The sequence below is a fragment of the Melanotaenia boesemani genome, chromosome 8 (assembly GCF_017639745.1).
Source record: "Melanotaenia boesemani isolate fMelBoe1 chromosome 8, fMelBoe1.pri, whole genome shotgun sequence".
In the NCBI taxonomy this organism is placed as follows: domain Eukaryota; kingdom Metazoa; phylum Chordata; class Actinopteri; order Atheriniformes; family Melanotaeniidae; genus Melanotaenia; species Melanotaenia boesemani.
The window spans coordinates 28863546-28888246 of record NC_055689.1 but is presented as its reverse complement, the minus strand read 5'-3'; the positions used below and the strand labels follow the sequence as shown (position 1 = coordinate 28888246).

The window sequence follows — 24701 nt, the reverse complement described above, 5'->3', positions numbered from 1 at the left end:
ATCACTAAGGTCAGTCTGTTCACATGTAACAGTTACTACTCATATTGCAGCATTTCTAAACACAACCTTCCTAGTTTTAAACATTGCGTTTCACACTTTACCCTACACACCAAAATCATGGTACATCTCTAGTATTCTTATTTTTGTGCCATATGCTTGTTTTTATAGGAAAGTCAAGAGTTGCTATGTGACAAACTTTTTTTCTTAGAGTAAGCTGCGTGGTCTCTGCTGCCATAACTATTTTGGTAACCACTTGTGAAACCAAAGCAGCTATAGCTTGTGTGAGCCTCGCATTACACTGCAACTTCCTGTGGCAGAAAAAAACAGAATTAATATATTTTCTTTCACACTATTAAAAAAGACCATTTACCTCTAAATAATATTACCATTAAATGTAGCATTAAAAGTGGAAGATATAAAAGATTATTTTCAATTAAACTTAAGGCAAAATGATAAATCAAGTCTCCCCTTTGTTTACAGGGAGAATTCACTAAAGAAACAATAACAATAACTTTTATCTTTTTACCTTTTTTTTAAAAAAAAATTAGTGTCTTATACTATGCAAGGATTTCTATTAAAATTGCATATAACCAAAGTTCCATTTTCCACAATAATTCGAGCCTTACTCCAAACTTTTGACTGGTACTGAGGCTGGGCCTCTTATTGTCACAATCAGTGTCTGTGTGCAGTTCAGTGCAACAAGTTTATACCTTTTTGCTGAGGTTGTTAAAGGCTGTTGTGACTGATGACGAAAACCACTGAACAAGACAAAGGAAGAGGAGGCCTGTTGGAGAAAAGTGGGGCTGCCAGAACGTTTATTAGAGTACTTGATCAAATTTTAACATCTGAAAACCAGGTCTGAGTTTACAGAGAATCTCTTGGAAGAACCTTCTAATGTCTAGAGAGGAAGTAAGAGAGTAGACAGTGTTTATACAGACAGATTTAGATGAAGGAAAAGAGGTGGATGGAATAAATGAACGCTGGAGAAAAGGAGACCGTGCCCTGCAGAAACAGTGAGTCCCTATTAGCGCTTTCGTTGCATTGCAGGAGGTGACGGTAATAGCTCAAACTTCAGCCCGTATACACTCCTGAGATGCCTTCCAGATGTGCTGTAAGACGTTTGCCACAGGGGGAATGCAACACAACAAAACACAGCATGTTAATTAGTTGTAATTTATGAGCCAAGCAGGGTGAGGGTGTAAGCTTACGGCTGAGAGCTTGAGCAGGCTTGGAAAGAGGTGGGAAGGAATGCAGGGCTGTGTGAGAATTCCCCTTCTCCGTCTGGATCTGATTTATTTAAAGCAGTAATCCGCCACATCCTCATTTGTGTTAAATTTGGCAACAGTGGCACCATAAACGGTCACCGCTGTGGTCAGTTTGCTGTACACAAACTGTACCATTGGTGGTTTACAAACTGTGACATATTAATAAAAATGTCTTTTGCTGTACTTCCCCTCAAGTTAAATGCCCTTTAAAAAAATTGTGTAGGTGTTTGTTTTCCCCTTCTTGAGTCACTCATGCTGTAAATCATCCTATTTCTAGCTGCCCTCCTCTCACAATTTTTAACTTAGCATAACTTTCCATTCTAAGAGTTAAGTGTAGAGAATGACTGGTTTTTGATATGAGGGAGAGCAGCAATTGCCTCTAACAAAACTGTCTGAAAACTGGCTCCACTGACGTTCTAATCGTCATCCTTTTAGATGGATTCTTCTGGTATTTCCACAACATTAAAACTACTAACAGATGATAATATTGCAACAGTGCTATGTGTAATGAAGCTACTTATACCGCACTTGCTAGCATTACTGTAGACCAAGCATGCCCACTCAAGCCAGATGAGACTACTGCCACAACACAAAAACTGCTCAGGAATAGTTATTTTAAGCAACATGTAACCAACATGTAAAGTCAGGACTTCTTAATTTAATCGAGACACCATGGGGCTACCACGGAATTTATAGCAAGAAGTGATCTGACCAAAACAATCAGCATGCCCATTAGCTAACACACCAGCCACTCAATGCAGGCCCTATAATCCCAAATGAAAGCTTTAATACGATTTAAGCATGTTTATTATAACAAATCCCACCCTTTCTGCAGATGCTGTAAACCAAAGAATTGTCTGTAGGGCCTTTGAGTATGACATAATAGTGACTTATAGTTTCTCTTATGTGCAAAGTGCTATGCTTTGAGAAGTAAAGTCAGGTTTATTAATTAAACATTTAAAAACAGCTGCTGTTGATCAAAGTACTGTACATAAAGTAATAAAAGGAGCACAAATATCAAAATGATGGACAGGAATTTTAACACAACTGTGTAAAAGCAATAACATTAATGGGAAAAAAAAGAAGTCAACTCTTATTCAGAATTAAAAGCCAATTATTAAAAATGTGTTCTAAGATAAAGCACTTCATGAGCCAGCCCGTTAAATGCCTTATAGATCAAGAATAAAATGTTGAAATACTAAGATGTACAAGGAGCCATAGGGCATAGAGCTCCAGGTGTAGAAGCCCCCATGTTATCCTCTCATCTACTATACAACATCCTCAGAAAAGGTTAAGGTTTCCCAAATGACATAACTGAACTGAAAATCAGTGGCAACAGGTTTTATGGAGTGATGGATCCTCCGCAGAGTCCAGACATCAACATTACTGAAGCAGCGTGGCATCTTAACTACTTCTAAAGAGCTCATGACTTAGCTTAGCTTAGCTTAGCTTAGCTTAGCTTAGCTTAGCTTACATAAATCCTTTCTGACTCCCCAAACTGAGTCATCTGACCACTTATAAGACGAAGCAACCAAGGACAATCTAACTACTATATCACAGACAAAAATGTAACTTATTTAGGGAGTTGTGATGACCACAAATGCTACAGTCAACACCAGAAAAGAAAACCATAGAAAAGCTCATAGTGAAAGGACAGGAGTGAAGAAAAACATTAATTTTGAAGCATCATCTGTCGCAATCATCCTGTCTGGACCACAGTTTATTTGTAACATGTTTATTTTAGCAAGTAAGTAAATGAGAACAGATTTTATTTAGGAAAGAGCCTCTAGTGGCCGTCTGGAGAACTGCATGAACTGTTTTTAAGAAGGTGGTGAGAAATGATACAAAGCTATTTGTTGATGTATTAGACATGTTTCTTTATTTCTACCAATAAAATGCCTTGATGTAAGCTGATGTTTCCACGCATGCTGCCAGGCATTGTCTATGGTCACAATAGACTCCAGCGATCGGATGATTGTAGCCTGTGATGATGATTGTATTAGATTTTCATGAACCCACAGATTTTCCTTTCTGGTTTATAACAGACGCAGTCAAAGCAAAGTGTTTAGACAGACTTCTAAATAAATATGACAGTATGAGTATAAAACTGTCAAAGGGAGAGGACAAAATGGGGATGTTTCAGGCTCTTTTTTTCAGTAAAAATTGCACACATATTTTTTAGAGGAATAAGAGCAAAACTTTAGCTTTCATGGAATAAATAAGCATTTGATGTTTTTGAAGTTTTTATTATGAGATGCTTTTAGATTTCTAGTTGAGCCATTATATTTGCACAAAACACCATCTGACTCTTGTTTGCACTTGCTCTGCTGGTTCCTTATTCAGCTTCACATTTAGCCCACTTGCATCAGAGGAGGTGTGAAGTGACAGTTGAAAGCATCAAATGTTAATTTAAGCTTCTGCTCTTGGGCTTCAGATGGAATGGCTATTGTTCAGCCCTTGAGCAAGGCACTTGCTACGGACAGCTGCATTTGCAGGGCATGAACAGCCGCAGTGATTAATGGCTGACGTGAGGGGATGGAGAAGAAGCTGCAGGGCTGCAGACTCTTTAACTAGAGTGTGAAAAGACGGACCCAGTTCATTAAACGCCCTGTCTGTGTAAACACCAACTGCCTCCAGGACCGGCTGAAGTGACTGACTGACTGAGTGTGGCCATCTGCAGGCATTTTCCCGTCAACTGCTCCCTCCTTATTGCTGTTATTTTACGAGTCCCTGCAAGACGAAGAGGGGAGACGAAGTGGAAGTTTGATGCTATGAATAAAAACGCCATCACCGTCGGTGCTCAGACTTTACAGCTGAGCACTTAAGTCTGTTTCTCACCGGATGTGTAAAGCACTCACTTAAAAAATGAAGAATCAAACTCAGAGAAGTTGAGAAAGCGCTGTTTCTTTTCACATGCTGCACATGCACAGCAATGTTTATATCCTAAGCTGACGGAAAGTGTGTGTTTCACCTCTGGAAATGTTTAAAAACTGCTTCACTGTTAAAGTGGTTTATCAGTGCATTTTTGTTAATCATGTTCTCGGAAAGTGTTGATGCAGTAATATGCATGTTAGTTGAATAAATAACTTGCAACATGGAGGTTTAGCCCATTAAGACCAATCTGTAGCTGTGATCTTGTGAGATTTGGCTTTTTGTTTTTGTTTCTCACATGGAGACATCTGTCTCCTGGTTAAATGAAATTAGGAGGGATTTGGGGCTTTCTGGGTCACTCATTATCGTCTATAATGAATGCTATAAAAGAGTAATGTCACTGGTTGGATTCACGCTGGAGACCTTTAATATGCACAATGTTTTCTGTTAGCATGCTCACTGTTATAATCAAAGTAAGAAATAATCTGTAATTTACCCTCTTTAGATGTTTGTGAAGTATAAGAGACCTCAAGTATCATGACTTGAAAGAGTTTTGAGTGGTTAAACCTGAAAAATCTTTGTTTATCTCTTCAGCATCAATCTTTCAACAAGAAAACCTGAACCTTTTAATAAAATTGCATCAGATGTAGGAAAAAAAAAGACTTTTCCTGTGTCAGACTCATGGGGAGCAGGCTCTGTGTCTGCAGACTAATGCTGTTAGCCATGAGGAAGCTCATCAGTCAGCAGTCTGAGACAAGCCCAATGTCTGGAGGAGCCTTATGACTTTACTGTGGGAACGCCGAAGGTGTTTTTATCCCTCCTGGTTCAGCTGTAGCAAATGCATTTAATCTGACATTGTTATTTATCCGTTTAAGTCTAGAAGCTTATTTTTTGGTTTGTGTTTCTTCATTAGTCATACATTCCTGTGATTCCACACATTTTACCTGGAAGCTTCTAACCATCAAGCTAATATAATATTTTGATATTCTACCCAACTTCATCTAATCTGAGAGGTCAGAGGTCAAACTCCAGCTCAAAACAGAAATCCCAAAGTTGCTGTGGATTTTCCTGTCTTACTCAAGGACGCCACAGCTGAGCTTATGTGAATCAATCGCATCCCAGTTCTAGAGCATGTTCTGTTTTCCAAATTATCAGCAGGGATTCTTGCAAGGCCAAACTGCTGCAGTGGATATTATTTTAAATAGAAAATAAAATACCAAGTTTTGAATATGAAATGTGATATTTGCAGAGGCCATACTGCATTAAAATAGACTCTCAGACTAGTACAGAAATAATAAAGGTTAAATCAGGGTCTACATTTTTACACACGTTCAATATGAAGCAGTGACAGTCAGTGGTTGTAAATACTGAAATAGTAACAATCTGTTTCTGTCAGTCCGAGTTGTAACACCACAGCATATGAAGAGAGATATGTATAACCCCTAAAAGTGTAAGTTTGTACAGCTTTATATGTTTTGAAGCATCTAGACCAGCAAATCTGGTCTTTAGGGGTCACTGTCCTGCAGGTTTTAGATGCTTCCCCTGTGCAACACACCTGGTTTAAATTAATGGGTTATTTTGCAGAACTCTGCAACAAGCTTTTGGATCTATTTCTTATAAATCAGGTGTGTTTCAGCAGGAAAACATCTGATTTAGAGTGTAGAAAGCATCTGAAATGTTGCGGAAAAGCAAGAGGAGCAAGTGGCAAACAACAATAAATGCAAAGACTGTATATAGCATTGAGATTAATATTAAGCCGAAAAATTTCGGGTTCCATTATTCATTGTTTTCTGCTATCCTTCTTCTCACTGTTGTAAGATAATTTTCCCAAACAGACACGAGCAAAACATAGAAAGTGGATGTTATGTCAAAAAGGGTATGTAGATCTGCAACGTTAAAAACAAGTTGCACCAACAAATTAAGGAGAAGGAGTAATGTTGGTGGGTTTTCTTAATGATGCAATTGATTGCAATTTCCAATGTGTTGTTCAGTTTGGTTTTGTTGTTTTGTAGCTTAGGGCCACCATAACTGCTGTCTTGATAACATCACACATGTATGATGTTTTCATCAAATTATGCAGGATACACGGACATAGATCTTGATTATTCTCATATTGGAGATGATATCATGGCAACACTGGTGCTGCAAAGATCAGCTTCCTTCCTGCATTATCACTACAAGAAGATATCAAGGATATCTGTCAGCTTTACAAATAGCTTACGATCATTTTAAGTTTGTAAGTGTCACAGGCCTTAATTGTTTCCTGGTTTAAGAAAACGTTTTGTTTTGTTTTTTATTTTATTATAGATTAATTAAAACCTCACTGTGTTGTCAGTGCACATTTTTATGACCAGGAAATGGACCAGAGGTGCGCTCCTTCTCCCCATGGCCTTTGATTTTAAAAGGGCAGCTCAGACTCAGAATCCATATTGTGGGTTTTTTACAATCTGAATCAAAAAGCTTTACAATCTGTTTGCAGACCAAGCATCTACATCCGATCTTATCAATACGGTTGTACAACTCTGATCAGGCTGTACAGCATTTACAACAAAACAGTCCCTTCTCATCAACTATTATGGTTTATGACTTCCTCAATGGATCAGTGATGTAATTTTTTTCATTTTAGTCATCATGTTTATATGTGGTCTGGTCTTTGTGCAACCTGCCATTAAGCTTTGCTCTCTCATAACCTGTAAAGCATCTGCAGGCTCAGTGGTTTAGTCTGTCGCACAAACACAAACACAAATATGCTCTTTTGAGTTATTAGCACCTTAAAACATGCAGCTGAATACATGTGAAGAGCATGCACAGACAGTAACACATTGGTAGGCGGGGTTCTTGGCAGGATCAGGTAGCACATGCACCTCCACACGTGCATCACAGAGCACACACCTTCGCACACGCTTGAGATGTTGTGAAGTGGACAGTGGGCGGACAGAAGGGTGTCAGTGGGTAAAAGATGAGGCGCTGCAGCCGTGGTGGGAGGTCCGCACAGACAGTAGAGACTGATGAAGTCTCTCCGTGGGATCAGCCTCCTGGTGCTTCAGATTTCTGTTGTCGTCGCCTCACTCTGCCATCCTCACTCACAATTGAAGATATCCATGTTCCCTTTTCTTTTCATTTTGCCACTTGAGAAACAGCTGTTCTTTTAACTCTGAACAGCAGAAACATTCACACTTTTTTTTCACTCTAGATTCAGTGCAATCAAAATACTGTATATGTTGACATCTCAAACTTAAGAGGAAGTCGTATTTTCTACTCATGTGCAAATAGAGACGAGTAGTTTCCGTAACACAAATTTAAAGGCCTGTCTTTAAGATCGAATGTGCTCTCCATCACGGTGCCTTGTGGATCATTTGTGATACACTGTGTTCAGAAACAGATTGTAAGTATTAGCGTACAAACAAGAACAACACAAGCAGTTGTGTAATTCAGCCACTGAGAATTTACTGGAGACAGCTGCCATCATGATTTAGTCCCAAGGAGGCGTCAGCTAGGAGGACAATGCTAAAACATTTCAAATATAGCCAGTCAGCTGACCAGACTGGTGGTGTTCAGACAAATTCTTCACTTCAGTGCATGTTTACCAGCTTGCAGTAGGTTAGTAAGACATGTTCATGATATTGTCTCGTAGTAGCTCAACAGTCTGGGTGTCTCTTTAGCTTCAATTTGAAACTCTTTGCTAAAGTGTTGATTGCAGTGTTTCTTCAAAATAGTTGAGGAAACTGTACAAGTGGACAAAAGAAGAGGCAAGTCTAGAAAAAAAAGACAACAAATGAACAATACCTGAAAGTGATAAAATCTAGCAGTGACCTGACATAGGAGCATCTAAACCAGGGATCCTCAATCCTGGTCCTCGGGGGGACGGTGTCCTGCAGGTTTTAAAGTTTATCTGCTGCAACACACCTGGCCCAAATCAATGGGGCTCAAATCAATGAGTAACTTCTGCAGAACTTGACTTTAAGATCTAAGTCTAAAACCTGCAGGACACCGCCCACTTGAGAACAAGGATTGTGGATCCCTGAGATAAACCTTTAGTTGATCCTCCTACTGTTCACCGAAGCCTCATCAGAAATGGTCTCTATAGAAGGATGTCTGGAAGGAAGACATTCTTTAGGAATGGAAACGGGGAGAAAAGGATGAGGTATCCCACATGAAACAAGAACTAGACTGAAAATATGTGAAAACAGGTCTGATGGAGTGATGAATCCTTCCCAGAGCCCAGACCTCAACATTATTGAAGCAATGTGGAATTGTATGACTTCAAGAGCAGATACGAAGGCTTAAATATCTTATTCTGCCAATCAGTGTGACTCTTCTTTATTGGAAACATATTTTAAAGAAGTGCTGGTCAACACCAGTGTTGCAGCAAACATGTCCTGACTTTAAATGCTACACATGCATCGCTGGTGGATCAGCCCATCTTTATCCATCCCTTATCCCGTTTGCAACAACACAAACCTGAACGTGTGTCTCCTCTTTTCTCCTGCAGGTATGACTATGTGGAAGTTTACAACGGCGGCGATGAGTATTCGCCCATGTTGGGAAAGTTTTGTGGGAAAATCGCACCGTCTCCGATCATCTCCAGCGGCGGCCAGCTCCTCATCAAGTTTGTCTCCGACTATGAGACTCACGGGGCTGGATTCTCTGTCCGCTACGAGGTCTTCAAGACAGGTGTGTAGGGGTTTCTAACAACTTTTCTGGAGATGCTGACTGAGCGTGAGCAGCAGGGGAGCGTCAGCTGAAAGTGATAAATGTTAATTAGGTTTTCCAGGGTTTTAGGATTAATCATGAATCACTCAGCAACACGATAAAAATAATTCTTGTTTCAACATATTTTGTGTGGCTGGCAGACTCGTCAAAGGCAGCACCAGATGATTAACAGATTAAACTACCTGTGAGTTGTAACTCAAGAGTTGGACATTTTTGGTATCACTTCTTACATTAATAAAAACACACTCCAGCAGATTAGCAGCAATATATTCCCATAATAGAGATCTATATGGATTTTGACAAACATTTTAAATGCATTTACTATAAAGAAGATTCCATTAAAATGACAAAGTACGAATAAAAACACAACAGGAAGCAGAGACCATGACATCGAGCATGAAGCCTGTAGCACAGTGAAAGCTGCATGTTTTATCAGTGCGAGTTTTGCAGCAATATAAACCTTTGGGAATATTGGTGGAAAATGGACAGCAACACATTTACTTTCATACTTTTGAATTCTCAATTCAGACATTCAGTCAGATTATTATTATTATTTTTTTTTTTTTTTTTATGATCCCATGATAAGAAAATAAAATAATGCATCATCTTAAAGGTAGAGCTGGGAATCCTTTAACCCTTGTTCTCTCCTCCTCTCTCTTGTGAATATCTGGGCGTCACCCATTTTTATAATATAATTCTGGGTCATTTTGTCCTCCATTAACAGATTATTCATGGTCTCATGGTTTGGGAGAAGAAAAGGTCTCCAGTATTTCATATTTCCTATTTGGAAGCAAGCTTTGTTTTCCAGACCTTTGCTGGTTGAATCAAATGAAATAGCTTAAACTTCTGCTCTTCTAGCTGGTCATGGTTTAAGTTTTGTTGTGTGTATAAATATTTAGAGATAAAGTGGTTTTACTGTAGGATGCATTTGTTGTGGCAGATCTTTGCTGCTGCTGAGACATTAATTCAAATAAGCTTTAAACTACATTAATTTTCTCTTCATTTTTGGTGTAAAAATGACCAATTTGATATTGAAATATTATTAAGATGTGTTGCTTCTGTCTGTCAAGACATCTTAATCTGTGCTCAAAATATCCGCACCTATGGAAATGAATATACTCCAGACCTACTGTCAGTGGTGAGAAGTCATGTGACCAGAATAAAAATGAAGATTTAAGTTGATTTATCTAATTTATCAACAATCTCTGCTGAATCCTATAGAATTTGATTACTTTAAAATCAAACTGAAAATATCATAAGTCAAACTAAAAATAACGTCATAAAATTGTGATTTCAACTAATTTTCTTTTTTTCCCCGTCTAGAGAAAACTTTAAATACAAATTAAAGTATTTAGATTAGGGTTAGAAAATCAGTTTAACCTAACCAAAACAGTTCTGGCACAGGGTGCATGGAGGTGGGATGTTGCTTTTCTATTACTGGTGGTTTTAATCAGAGACCACGTGGAAGGCTTTGCTCTTGTGTTTGTCTTCCATTTTCACTGTAAATAAAACGGGATTAAAAACTCACTCATGCAAATTGCCTTGAAATATCAAATCATGACTGTGAATATGGCAACCTGGCAGAATATGGTCCATGTTTAAAATTTGATCAAGTCACATGACCTTTACAGAAGCATACACTTGTCTGATGGATATGCATTGAAACTGCATGAATTTTTTTTTTTTTTTGATGTTCTGCTCTGTAGTTTTGCATAGACTTGCAGCTAACATATCTTCAGCTATGTGAGACTTCTGAAGAGTAATTTGTCAAACAGGACACCTTCCAAAGATGATCATATGGGGAATTATAACAGTCTCTAGGCTACAGTGAATTAAGATATAGATAATTACTCCTCCCTTATAAATGTTTAACCAACAAAGCTCTTCAAAAAAACCAAAGCACTTCTCAATTGTTTGGGATCTATCACCCTGTAGTAGCCTTTTTGAGAAAATAGGGTTTATAAATGCTTCTTTATTTGCATGTTTGACCCCCTTAGTTCTTAACAGGCAGAGCTGAACTTTTGCTCCATTGACCTCTGAGCTTCAAGCTAAAGAGCCCCAGCTCACCGAAGGGACAGCGACTCCCAGGTGGAGCAGGATACTGGCAGGATCAACCCAACATAAACACTCCCTGTGTAGGAAGGAACCCCCGATCCCTTTGTCCTACATTTGCATTTGCTCTTCCTCTTGTGTCCACTTGAGTGGCCGCCAAAACTGCAAATCTTATGTGACCACTTCAATTTTTCCCCAATGCAGCCTGGAGATAAGTCAGTAAGAAGAAAGAAAAGCATGCATGAGAATTCTTTCATTTTTTGTTTGCACCCCAGAGAGCAATAACCATTAACAGAAGATCCAGAAATAACAATCCCCTGGTGGGGATTTGAAAGTGAGAGAGCGATGCACTGTGGAAAAACTGATAGACGTGTGCTCTTCTGTTCTTGAATGAGCCACACTATGAGCAGGGTTAGAGGCCTGGCTCTCCAAGCTTGTCTGTAATCTATAAAGTAAGGCTGCACTTGTGGTAGGAAAAACTTGACATTTCTGCTTGTATCGACTTTAATTTCAGGCTGCAAAGAGTAGCTGTGACTGATGGTTGTCGGGACGTTATTAGAAAGCCAGCATGGTAGTTAATCTACCAAAGTAGGTCATCGAAGTTTTCAGGACCAATGTCGATCCTGACCATTTTTCATAACGATGTAATTTCCTCAGAGAATCTGATTTATGTTTTAGCTTTAATCCCTGGTGATATAAACGATTGGGACTCAGAGCTATGGTGTCACTTCACCATTTACGCAGAATAAAACTGCAACATTAAATTATTCTGATCTGAAACAGACACTTGTGATGGTGGTGAATTTTAAAGCTGAGCGAGGCTGGAGGGTTAGCCAAGTGATGTACAGTCATTAAAGATGCATTAATTTAAAAAAAAACTTACTCAAGTTAAAGTTATTTGCAAGAAAATACCCTGTGAATCATTTAAAATAAGTACATTTAGAAGCTGCTCTGGAGGTTTTTTTTATTATTATTATTTTGTCTGTGTGATAGTTTGAAATCAAGATTAGACTTGAAATTAAGCAGAAAAAAAGGGGGGAAAAAAGAAAAATTAAATGCAGAAAATACCACTCACACACTGACAAACTGAAACATTTGACTGCTGATAATCTGGAAACTGAAAGACAGGTAAATCATGACTAATAGAAACAAGGTTTGAGGTGAACTGGATGGAAACAGAGCTAAAGTGAAGCTGACTTTAGTTCAAACCACCTCCAACCTGATCTTCATCAGTTTGGTTTTCTTGGCATTACAAAATTTTATTCCAAAATTTATTCATTCACTAAGTCTGGCTCTCTTTCTTTTTTGTTTATTCACTTGCAAAACAATAAAAAAAAAAAAAAAAAAAAAGAAAAAAAAACTACCAAGATCAAATAATCAGCTAATCAAATAATCAAGATCAAAGGAATAATAAAATAAAAATATTGGTGCAAATCTCGATTACTTTTTATAAAATTTGAATTTGGTTTTGGTATAGGTCGTGCCATTGAAGTCTAAACAGCAACTGTACAATCAATATAATAAAATTAAATGGATTTAGTTTATATCTATAAGTTTTTGTAAGAACCTCAGCTGATTTTATTTTTTTATTTTTTTTTTATTTTTTTTTTTTTACCTGTCTTGTCCAGCATCGTTGCAAACAGAATGAATGTCTGGCTGATTTTAGCTTGTGTTAGCATGTTAGCAAAAGATCCACAACTGCTGCTAAATGCACCTTGTAACAAGTCTGTGTAACCAATTGAAAGCCAAAATATTTTAGCACAAAAATCCAAACCTTTCACCTAAATCAGAGTCAGAGCTTAAGGCGTGGCCAAGTAGCACTGTCACTGTCAATCACCTGTCACGGACATGGCTCACCAGTGTCTCTACACCAGTTTAAAGTACATTTTAAACTAGTTTCCTAATTAGTAATCCTTTGTAGAAAAGATTTTGTACAACTATTAATGTTATGAAAGACTATTAACCTGATGTTAGCACATTTAGTTTTTAATTAATTTATTTAGAGACCCAAACAACTCAGTTAATCAAGATTTTTACATTAGAGCAGAAAATAAACTATAAAGTGTCCTTCCATAATTAGTCCAAATTTCTTAGCGCTTACTAAGCTACAAGCTACATGAGCCAGTTTGATTTAAACAGAAGGCTAGCAAGGATGCTAGTAGATTTTTAAGCAAGCTGCAGCATGAAAATGTGGATAAATCTGCCTGTAACCAGTCTTATTTTGTATAAAAAGTCTAGCTTTGCCACTGACTTGAATGCTGTTATGTTCTCAACTTTGATTTTCTGATGTTGCCAGAGAATCTGATCTGCGAGCAGGAATCAGGTTTAGATGTCACGTATGTGAGTCTACAGCTGCTCAACTATTATGATTTCCTGTATTTGAGCACGACAGGCTGCCACCAGCTGCAGTGTGAGCTACTCAGCACAGTCTGGATTATTTATGTGCATGTGTGTGTTTTTGTGTTTACATAAACTGCCTATATTTATGTCTTTTCTTACATCTTTCATGTTTCTGTGTGCATGTAACTGCCTCTCTTTGTGATCCAGTATATGTGTGCATCTGTTTTCCTTTGTGTGTGTGTGTGTGCAATAGACAGGTGTGTGGGACCTCAGGCTCATTTAGCTAATGGGCTGTTTGTCCTTGGAGGCAACAGGGGTGACCTGCAGATGAGATGGATGCTGTGGCATAGAAGAGCAGCTCTGAAACTAGGACAGAAGCTTGGGTGTGTGTGTGTGTGTGCGTGTGTGTATGTGTATGTGTATGTGTATGTGTGCTGGCCTAAATATGGGTCCTCCACCTCCTAACAAGTTAAAAACGGTGCTTGTGCTCACTCAGGTAATCCCCTGGCCATGCTGCTGCCTTCCCTCTCGCCACATTTAAAATCCATTACAGTCAGAGCAGGAAACTGTAACTCACTGTTAAATGAAGCTGTTCTGCTTACAAACAGGCTTTAAATTCTGCTGAGACCCCCCCAGCTTTGTCTCTCACTGGCACTCATCCTCCTCTTTGTTTTTGTCCTTTTAATTCGGCTGCATCTTTATTGCCAAACTAACGCAACCTCACACTAGCACGTGTAATAATGCACAAAAATATGGCAATTTCACAACAAACAGGCAAGGTCAAATTTATTTATGTTGCACATTCAAAAACAGCCAAGTTTGATTTTTGTTTTTTTATTGGTTAAAAAATAATATGGTAATATGTTCGCATTTTCTGGTCCCAGTCAAGAGACAAGCAGCAGACACAGGTGACTGATCCAAACCAACTCATGCAGTAATTGTGTTGTGTGGTTTTAAAGGCATTTACTACTGTTTTGAACTTGTTATAAGGCAAATATGGCTTCACTTTGGTCAACAGTTGTAACTGAAAGACGTTAGTTTGACAAAGGACATGATCTGTTTATTAAATTATTGTGCTGCCATAAATCACACCCAAGATTTCAGCAAATGGATGAGTGAACAACCCCGAAAGGTCAAGAGTGGCAACAATTTCTCTATTTCTCTCATTTAGACTCAAAATCATATTCAATCAGTTTTTCAGTTTATTGTGAATCACAACCCCAGATGAGGTCCTTCATTGTGATGTAGATGATAGCCAAATATTTGGATATCATCTGCATCACAATGAAGGACCTCAGAAGCTTTTTTAAAGTATAACATGCTCATATTTTGCATCATGACATGCGACAGGAAAAGTAGATGCTCAAAGGAGATCATAAGGAGAAAGGAGATGGGTAGTGGGGTTAAACCATTGCACGAGAACAGAGCTTTACAACAAACAGGCAAGGTCAAAGGTCAGAGTCTGACCCAATTTTGTCTAGTGAGGTCTCATTTTTCTGTAGTTGAAGAGTTACATTTTTTGTTTGTTTGCTTGATTTATAGTTTTGGTTTTTTGTTGTTTTTTTTTTATATCATGCCTCAGTTTATTCTGTTGAGTCAGATGCTGTTGTATGTGGAATTTAGAAAATAAAAATCTATAAAGACCTTTAACTTGTATATGATAACATAATTAAACACAAATGTTTTCATCCATTACTCAGATTCCTAACTGGAACTTGATCCAAGCTACTGAATATTTTCACAGCTATGACATGGTTTGAATATTTAGACATGAGACTTCATAAAACCTGAAAAAAACTGCAGAGTAAATGACGGGAGAAGGTTTGTTGTGATAACTGTTGCTTTGTTGTTATAAAAAGAAGAGTCATCCTTCAACACCCAGAAATATGTTGATCTGTGTTCTGTATGTGATTAACTACACCTTATCTGATGGATTAATGCTTTAATGCTAATCTGCTGTGAGTCAAATTTAGATGTTCAGCTAATTCGGAAAGTACAACTCCTTTACATTCTTGAAGAGATGCACATGTCCATTTTTGTGCACGTATAAAATGCTTTTCATGACTTCATTGATATTGATAAGCTTTTTTGTACTTTTTTTTGCTTTCAGTTGTGGTTAAAAATCTTATTTAACACAAAAAAAGGCTTCTGATTTCAGATTGTTTGGTATAGAAACAGATTTGTTTTGTGTTGTTTTTATTTTGAAACAAAATGTTTTTTTAAACAAACACCAGTATTTGTTGGTGTATGTTAGAACTGACTTGTGCTTGCAATTTCCTACAAGGAAGTCATTGTGTTTTTTCTAGTATTCACTGTTGTCTTTCACTATTAATTGCAGCAGTAGTGAAATGTTGTTTTGCCATCACAAAACCCCTCTGTGATGGAGCTGGCTGGGCTGTTCTGCATGCACTGTGTGGATTTCGGACAAAAAGCTTTCCTCCTCAGCTGGTTAGTTTTTTGTAACCAGGACCAGTCTAGAGATGGAGAGAGTCAGTGAAATTTCTTTTCTTTTCTGCTGTTTGTGACATACGCCTCCATTGTGGCTTCATCCCTCATCTGTACCCCTCTTCTTTCGTCTGTCATTACAAGAAAAAACCTCAAACACAGCCGCAGAAAGCAGCAGCCTTCTTCCAGATGACATGTTCTGTTTAGCTGTACAGATGGCCCATGGCAGCGGTTGGCAGTGAGTGTTTTGCTGTAATGCTTGGTCGCATCGCTCCACCCTTTGCTGACCACAAAATACATTTTCATTTATGAATGATAGCCGAGTGAAGCCTCCTCATCATCTTCGAACTATATTTGTCCTATTTTTCTCTGTTAATTGGAGGTTTTCAAACCAGAAACACATGTCTGTCTCTTCTATTTTTTATTTTAAGGGGGCAACTTTCCAGCTGCAGCTGATTGAAGTATTGCTGATTTAAAAAGAACTATGAGAATGACAAGCAGATAAACGGAAAGATGAGAGATGAGGATGGCATGTTAAGAAAATTGGGAAACCTTCGTGGTATGCATGATCTGAAATATCTGGTCATTCATGAGGTATTAAAATCAGGTAAATACAACCCCAAATGAACAACATGTCACATCATTTTATCATTTATTGAACTGAAACTGGAAACACCATCAGCAGAGATAATTTACAGTAATCGCTTTCTGCTTGACATCATTGTGGAGGAACTTTGGCCCACCTCTTCTTTACACTTTTTGCTTCAGGTTATTAATGAAGCTGTTCATTTGTTAGAGATTCGTAGCTTTGTTTGGGATCATTGTTTTGTTATATGACCCCATTTCAGCCACGTTTTAGCTGTCAGACAGATGGTCTCACATCTAACTTCTGAATACTGAGGTATACAGAGGAGATCATCGTCACTTCAATGACTCCAAGGTATCCAGGTCCTCTGGCTGCAAAACAAGGCACAGTTTTCTTCCATCCACCATTCTGTGCAACACTTTAATAGCCTGCTCTGTCGCTTGGTAGAACAAGTTTTTCACTAACTATAATGAAGCTTGTTAAAAATGAGTGGAAATAAACCTGCCTGAGCTGTCTCTACCACTTGGTTTGGATATGTGATGCTTGTTATTCCATGGTTTCTAGTTTTAAACCATTTCAGTATTCTTACTATGCTGTTGACTGCATCTCAAACATTTGTTTAAAAAATTCATTCATATATTGCCCAAAGGCAAAGAAACATTTTTATTATGCTTTTTCTTAGTAGGAACTTTAAAGGGTTAACAGTAGTTATGAGGTGTTTATGTTTCACCAAACGTGCTGCTGTTCATTCTGAGGACAGCTTTTTGGACTTTGAGCTAAACTTTCTGGGACATCCACTCCAGTGAAGAAACTATCTTGAGATTTCCATACGTGGCTAATCTTTCCCATTGTAAAAACAAGAGTTTGAAATGTTTGAAAATGGCCTTATACTCCTTTCTAGATTGACAGGCAACATCACTTCTCTGTGATCATTGCTGATGTCTTTCCTCCTTGACATTTAAACATTTTTGACTGCTGCAGATCAGCTAAATGCTAAATCTTCTGTTTCTGTAGAGGTGCTCACATTTGATGATGATTAGCTGATCAAGTTAACTTGATTAGCAGCTCCTGGCTGCTTCTTACATTCTTAAAGGTTTTTGTTTAAAAAAAAAAGTGATAAAAATGATGATAAATCCCATTTAGTTTTACGGTTCTTTGTTTGAATTGGGTCTGTTTTTGGTGTGAATCCTACAATGTTGCAAATCTTTTATAGATTTGCATAAAGCAGAGCTTTGTTGAAGGAATGTACTCTTTGAATGTTAACATACCAACAAAGAACAGATTTCCTGACCATTTTGACATGAAATATCATTAATTTGCTGCCCTTATAGAAATACAGCATTCTGCATTTTCAGCCCTGCTGCACATTTTATACACAATCCAGAACAGTCGAGCAGAATCAAAGCCTTCCTCATCCCTCGCTGCCCATCCCTTCTCATCATTTATCATTTCGCCCTTTTAATGACACCACCTGTGTCAACAGCAAGGGGTCCCCCAGAGTGTGTGTGGATGTGTGTGTGCGTGTCTTTGCATTTCTGTTTGTGTGGATTTGTGTTTGCTAGCATGCTCAGATAACACACAGGTCACATCTGGCCTGGCAACATGAGAACCCTCCTACCCCCTGACACATTCACTCACACACACTCGCAGTTTCTGCCTCCGAGGGATGCTTGACCCTCATCCACGCTTCGTGTCGACTCCCTTTTGCACTCATCAGTCACTGTCTTGTAACATCGCTCATGTCATTTTTCGACAAGCGAGGTGTGAGCTGCCAGCCGGGTTGACTGATGTGAGTCGACGCCAAGACTTTTCACAAGCAGTATCGACAGAGTGGGTGTGACTGTGTCCAAAAAATGGCAATGAGCAGTTGCCAAGCTGGCCAGCTGCTCTGTACTTTTATCAGGATGCAGCTATGTGCAGTTTCTTCCTAATGTTGAGTTTTGTGTGTGAAAGGGTTTTTGTATAATCGGAATATATGGAGCAGCATGTGATGCTGTGGTGGGTCAGTCTCTGTGTCTTGTAGTCTAATAGACAATGATCTCACTTTCTGTCTTTTAGGAATTTAGAGCAAAGTTTCATCATGTGTAAATGTACAAGCAAAGAAAACAAAGCAGTTTTATGGCCTCTTCTGTGGCAGCCCTGTCACAAAATCGAGGGCAAAAGGCTGGAAACAGCTGGAGGAATATGTTGCAACTAATTATGTTTATTGGAAAAATATCAGTAACGTGTTTAGGTGTTAAAAGAGCACCTTAAAGAGGCTGAGTCTCTTCAAGGTAAAGATGTGGAGAAGTTAAACCAATCTGCAAAAAAAAAAAAAAAAACAACTCAGATCTCAGAATAATGTTCCTCAATGCTAGATAGGAAAGACTTTAAATATTTAATTATTTGATCCAATATCTGGTTTGAAATGTTAATATAAACATTTGATATCAACTTATCAAACAAATAAAATGTCTTTTGGCCATAGAAATAGAGTTGTTGATAAGAAAAATAAAATCATCTTCAAATAGTTTGGACTCAGTATTACAAAGTGTGTAAAATGGAGTAAATATGTTCTTTAAGTGGGTTGACCAACAACGACTGGGCAGGTCATGTAACAGTCTGTGAACTTATAAGTAACTTAAAGTATTTTTACATGTTATTGTTCATGAGTTTCCCTTCATCGCATGTCGTGCACACAGTGGTGTGCATGGCATGTCTGCAAGCAGAAAGCTACAGCTTTCTCAGGAAATATGGCTGCATGGAGAAGACAGAGGTTTATTGGGAAAATTAAAAGATTTCGTGGACAGATAAGACAATATAGAATATAAGTTTTGTTTTGTTTTTGTTTGTTTTTTTGTTATTTGTATAAAGGAGAGGCTTCATGTTTGGTGGAAAGAAAACACTGAACATTCAAGAAAATCCTTTGAGATTACTTTAGTTAATCTGGAACATGGTGGTGGTAGTTTCATGGTTTGGAATGGATCAGAAAGTCTTGCTATGAATTATGAAAAGGTCATTTTTGAATACATATAAATATCAAGACATCCATTATGTGAACTGCATCTTCACATAAAGTGGTTCATGCCACCAGATGAAGAGTGCATATAAGTCTTTCTACTAGAGAGCAGTAAAAGAAGAATAATAGTAATGGTTTCAAAGTTATAGTCCTGATTTAAATCCATTAGAAAATGCTGTTATGGGACCTGGAAGAGAGTCCATCTGAGGAAACCCAATAAATACCCCAGAGTTCAGTGAGTTCTGTACACAGTAATGAGCTAAAAATCTTCCTGGAGGAAGTACAGGGCCGATCAACAGTTAATGGAAAAAGATATTACTACAGAAAAAGCTGACACCTGACTCTGAAACCACAGATTTATTTACATATACCATTCACAGAAATATAATTAAGGGATAATTTATAAATATGTAAATGTGCAAGGGCAAATATTGTTGTCTCATCTGTTTCTTTAGGATGTCTTTATTGTCTTTATTTACTTTTAGTAAATATTTAATGGAAGTTGTATTCTTTAATCAATATGCATTTATTTAGTTTAGGAAACTTGCATATGAGAATATGAATGAAAGTATATTCATGAATTATATCATACAATAGAAAACAACCATTTGTTGGTCACCAGTCTCACAGGGTCTGAAGTGTTCAATAAATACATCCCACTGCAATCACAACACAGACACAGCCGGCTCTGTCGGGGGAGGGGGAAAATGGATTCTGTCAATAAAACAAAGATTCTGTTTTTGGATCTTGAAAAGTCCTGTGATGGTTCTCAGAGGTTATATAATCGATTTAAGTCAGAAGCTTGTCAAAGAGAAGAATTGTAATTCTCTTTCTAAAAGACCTAATTTCTTTGATTTCTACCATCTTTTAGAAGAATATACAACACTGAGCCTCAGAAAGATGCTCTAAAGACATCAAAGCTGCAAAGATGTCTCAAGCTGCCGAAGATAAAGACATTCAAACAAGCTTATAGTGCTCTCTTTTTGCATTCCAGAGGGATTTTTTGCAGCTGTAATGACAGAAAAGGTAACAAATCTGAGCACAATAACAAGTCCAATAGACACAAAACCTCTTTAGAATATTGTGGCACCACAGTGACCCCTGTTAAAATGATAAATGAAGTAAAAAAGAAACATGGCTTTGAATTTATTTCTTCTCCCGTGTACCAAGAACATTCATTTAGACTCTAAAACTCATTTAAAGTCCTATTCAAAAAGAAGGTAACATCACCCCTTATCGCCCTCTAACCCTTGCAGAGTTCACACCTCTGTCTGGCCACGAATAACTCACTCTGTCCAAACACCCCTTGACATTTTAAAAACTCATGCGTATCATCTGTCCTCGCAGGTCCAGAGTGTTCCAGGAACTTCACGGCTCCCAGAGGTGTCATCAAGACCCCAGGCTTCCCAGAAAAGTACCCCAATAACCTGGACTGCACCTTCATGATTTTCGCCCCAAAGATGTCAGAGATCGTGGTGGAGTTCGACAGCTTCGACATGGAGCCTGACACCACGCCGCCACCAGGCGCGCTGTGCCGATACGACTGGCTGGAGATCTGGGACGGCTTCCCTGCAGGTGAGGAGACAGATCAGCTCTGAAAAACAAGGACACTAAAATGATTTGTCACCTTGTACAAAAAGAGGTGTGAGCGCATGATAGCTCAGTTTGAGATTTATCTTAAAAGCTGAGTTTCTAGATAAGCTGCGAAATGAGGCTTGCTAATTTGAATTTTTAAAAGAAAAAAGAAATATCACACTGCACACTAGTTGCTGCAAAGATCTGAAAGAGGAAAAACTGAACTGCTTCTCCACAGGTAGGCTGTAAGATCATAAAAAACTAGGCTGCAGAGACAGGTGGAGGAGAGGATGAGTAGGAAAGGTGGAGGAAGGGGGGTTGCTGATACAGACTTGTAAAGCAGGAGAGAGAAGGATGAGAAGAGCTCAGGACAGCTTCCCTCTGGATGCTGACAGGAAACAGACAGACGTGAAGGTGAAATGGGGGAGGAGTGTGAAGGAACAAAAGATGGATAGCTTCAATGCAGGTGGGGTGAATCATGATTCAAGGATGGGGGGGGGCATTCATCCTTAACAGAAAAGGATGTTTGTCTTGACTGGCTGGATCAACTCTTTCCACATTTAATCTGTTAACTGATAAATTTAATATAATGACTGTCTCAGTTTATTTATTTTGTTTCCAAGGACAAAAATATCAACCCTTGTGTGTAGCGTTCAATTTACCTCTCAGGTCGTTAGAGGACAAAAAGTCCTCTGTCAAAACCTGCCATCAAAACTTTACAGATTAATATATTTCAGTCAGCTTCAGTCCCAGTCAAGACTATCAAACATGTAATAATTCAAATTATTTTAACCCTTTAAATGCCAGTTAGGTCACATTATATCAGTTTTATTAAAAAAAAAACACACACATTATTTTCCACATAATAGATTGTGGCCAGCTTAGGATTTTATTTAGTGATCAGTATAAAATATATTAAAAATTCTTAACAAAATTGATTTTGATGCATCGGTAGTTTTTATGGCAGTGCTAATATCAATAATAATTTTTTTGTCCTAAACTAAACTACCAAATAACCAAATGTGTTATTTAAATTGTTTTACCCTTTTAATTTCAAATTTCATTATGTCACATTTTTATGAAACAATAGTCAAAAAGGTTTCATTTCCATTTATTCAAATTTTTTTTTTATTTTCTATTCATTCATTCATTGTCTGTACCACTTGGACACCCTGGACAGGTCACCAGTCCATCACAGGGCCAACACAGAACAAACAACCATTCACACACACTCCCAGGGAAAATTTTTAGAGTGACCACTTAACCTAACATGTATGTCTTTGGACATTTTTATTTTCCAATTAGTCTTAAATTTACTTTTTTTTTTTTATCTTTAAATAAAATTCCAAATTTCCTAACCTAACCTCTAATAAATGGAAAATACTAAATAATTTAGTCTTTTTTCATACAAAGAGTGACATCATGTAATCAACCTTGCATTTAAAGGGTTAAAATAGAAATAATTGCATATTTGGTAGTTTTAATTAAGATTGAAGTTGGTTGAGGGGAAAAAGTGGAAAAGAATATGAACCTGTAATGTTTTTTGTCACATGCCAAGCCGGGAGGAGACTGAGACTGAACAGCTGAAGATTTATTATTTAGGTTTTCCAGGTCGGACAGGTAAAAGAAGTCCAGGTGATCCAGTTTGGGCAGGTAGATTGGAAACTTGGTCAAACAGATACAGGAACGCACAAACTTAGCTTGAGGTTGTTACCGCAGTTGGCTACACAACAATCTGGTGCTGTGTAGGAGGAAGCCCATCCTTAAATAACAGCAGCTGATCAAGATAATGAGACTCAGGTGCGCCTCCTCAGCAGGATGAGAATCAGGTGTGCTGGTGGTCATGCCTCCTCAACAGGTGTGACAAGCTCAGACAAGGGTTGTAAATCTTCTTCCTGGTGTCCTGTTGACCTTTAGGAAGAACTGAAAATGGAAGAAGAGAAATGCTTTCTTACAAAATTAATCGTGTATGGGGTAACACAACCAAAATGGTGGCCAAGGGTTGATGAAAAATGGCCTGAAAGGCCTAAAGGCAACGAAGATGTAAATATTTTTAGAGGAATTTTTTCAGTTGATCCATCGACTGCTCACTGATATTTCTTCATCTGAAATGGCCTCCATGATAGGTGGCTGTCAACAAGCCATTCTTAAGGAAGGGAAACAAGGAGTAAAGGCTGAGGTATGCCACATGACTCAAGAACTGGGCTGAAAATCCTCCCTGGAAGGTTAAAGTGGATAATCTTAACAGAGAACGGAACAAAAGGCTGCCAACATCCAAAGAAGAGCTTTGAAATGTCCTTCAAGAAGGCTGGAGAACTATTCCTGCAGACTACCTAAAAAAAAAGACAAGAAAGCTTGTGTGAAAGGGTTCAGATTGTGTTGAGGAATAAAACTAAATTTAGACCTGTTACTTTTACAAATCTGCTTTTGCCTTATATATGGTGTTTCCATTCACACTTGCACATGTTTTAACACATTAAAAACCTTGTCACTCGCTGTCTATTATGAACTGAATGATCAAATGTTATGGAGTGTGATGTCCATAACATATGACAAACAAGCCAACGCATACAGCTGGTAATAATCAGTTGCTTAACCTTTTGTCAGTCTTTGATCTGAAGCTCACTCTCTTCTGTGGAGGCTGGATAAACTGACAGTAGAAGAGACTCCCACACAGCTTGCTCATTGTTCCTTTATCAACCACGTTTGAAAAATCAGCACATGAATGACAGAGACGCAACCTGCTCTACCCTCTGTTCACACTCCTCCTCTCGCTTGGACAGCACATCTCAGCTTCTATTGTTGCCTAATTAGCCGTAGAGCGTGCATCTAATCGTCAGAGCTACATACCTTGGACAGGCCTGCCAAGGCTGCCAGGATGCCCACAATTCTGGTTGCTGTGCCCAAAGCTTTGCCTGATTACTGCCAGGGAGGAGACTGGCATGGTAACATGAACGACACAAAGACTGGCACAGGTACACAGACAGTGACATACACTTTTAAGCTGCGCCAGCGTACATAACATGCCAATTTTTTCCCTGTCAAATGATCTGTGAGAGCATGTGTGTCAGTGTGCATCCATTTATGTCTGCATGCAAGAATGCATGTAGGGGTGTGTGATGTTAAAGCCGAATGTGCATGTGTTTGCCGAGCGAACATGTCTGTCAGGGCAGATAACAGAGCATCTCTGCAGCAGGGTTAAGACCAGGATGTTGCTCTTCATCCCGTCAAATGCACTCCTGGTGATAACGTAAACATGAAACATTCACAATGTGGACCTTTTATTTTCCTTGTCTGAGAGCTCTACATCAGCTCTTTTAACAGAAAGCTTTTTCTGACTGGATTTAACCAGACAAACACTAAGGGTTCATTATTTTTTCATTTTGCTCTTTAACCCTTTCATGCATGAATATTTAAAAAAAAGAGTGCTGTATTTGCTTTTACATAAAATATTTTACATCTAAAGACGTGATTTTTTTGTTGTTTTTTTTTTCATATATTTATTTATTAGTCAGTGGGTGGCAGTGTATTGGATGACTCACTGCTGTTCCCTTAAGTGGCTAATGTGCACGCAAACCATCCTCACCCATGCATATTCTACAAAACAGCTTGTGAATAAGTGTCCACTGCAGCAACTATGCATGAAAGGGTTTAAAAACAAAAAAAAAAAAGAAAAGAAAGGGAAAATAATCCAGTAGATGTTTGGCATTGACTTTAGTGAAGAAAAGTAAAGCTATAAATGCCTTGGCTTAAAAGTGAAATTTGCTTCTTTTAGTAAATAAATTCTTACTCTTTGTATTTAGTTTTGCTTCTTTAGTTTTATTTTTGTTTCTGTAAATTTTAGCCATTTCTTTGC

General features: G+C 38.2%; 1 protein-coding gene across 1 annotated transcript in view; it reads left to right on the top strand.

Annotated features, from left to right (window-relative positions):
* Positions 1-24701, top strand: part of LOC121644214 (neuropilin-1a-like) — a 90385-nt gene that overhangs the window by 17017 nt on the left and 48667 nt on the right. The window contains exons 4-5 of the mRNA XM_041992017.1: positions 8629-8810; positions 20618-20845. Of these exons, the coding sequence (XP_041847951.1) occupies positions 8629-8810; positions 20618-20845 (410 nt within the window). The remainder of the gene's footprint in view (positions 1-8628; positions 8811-20617; positions 20846-24701) is intronic.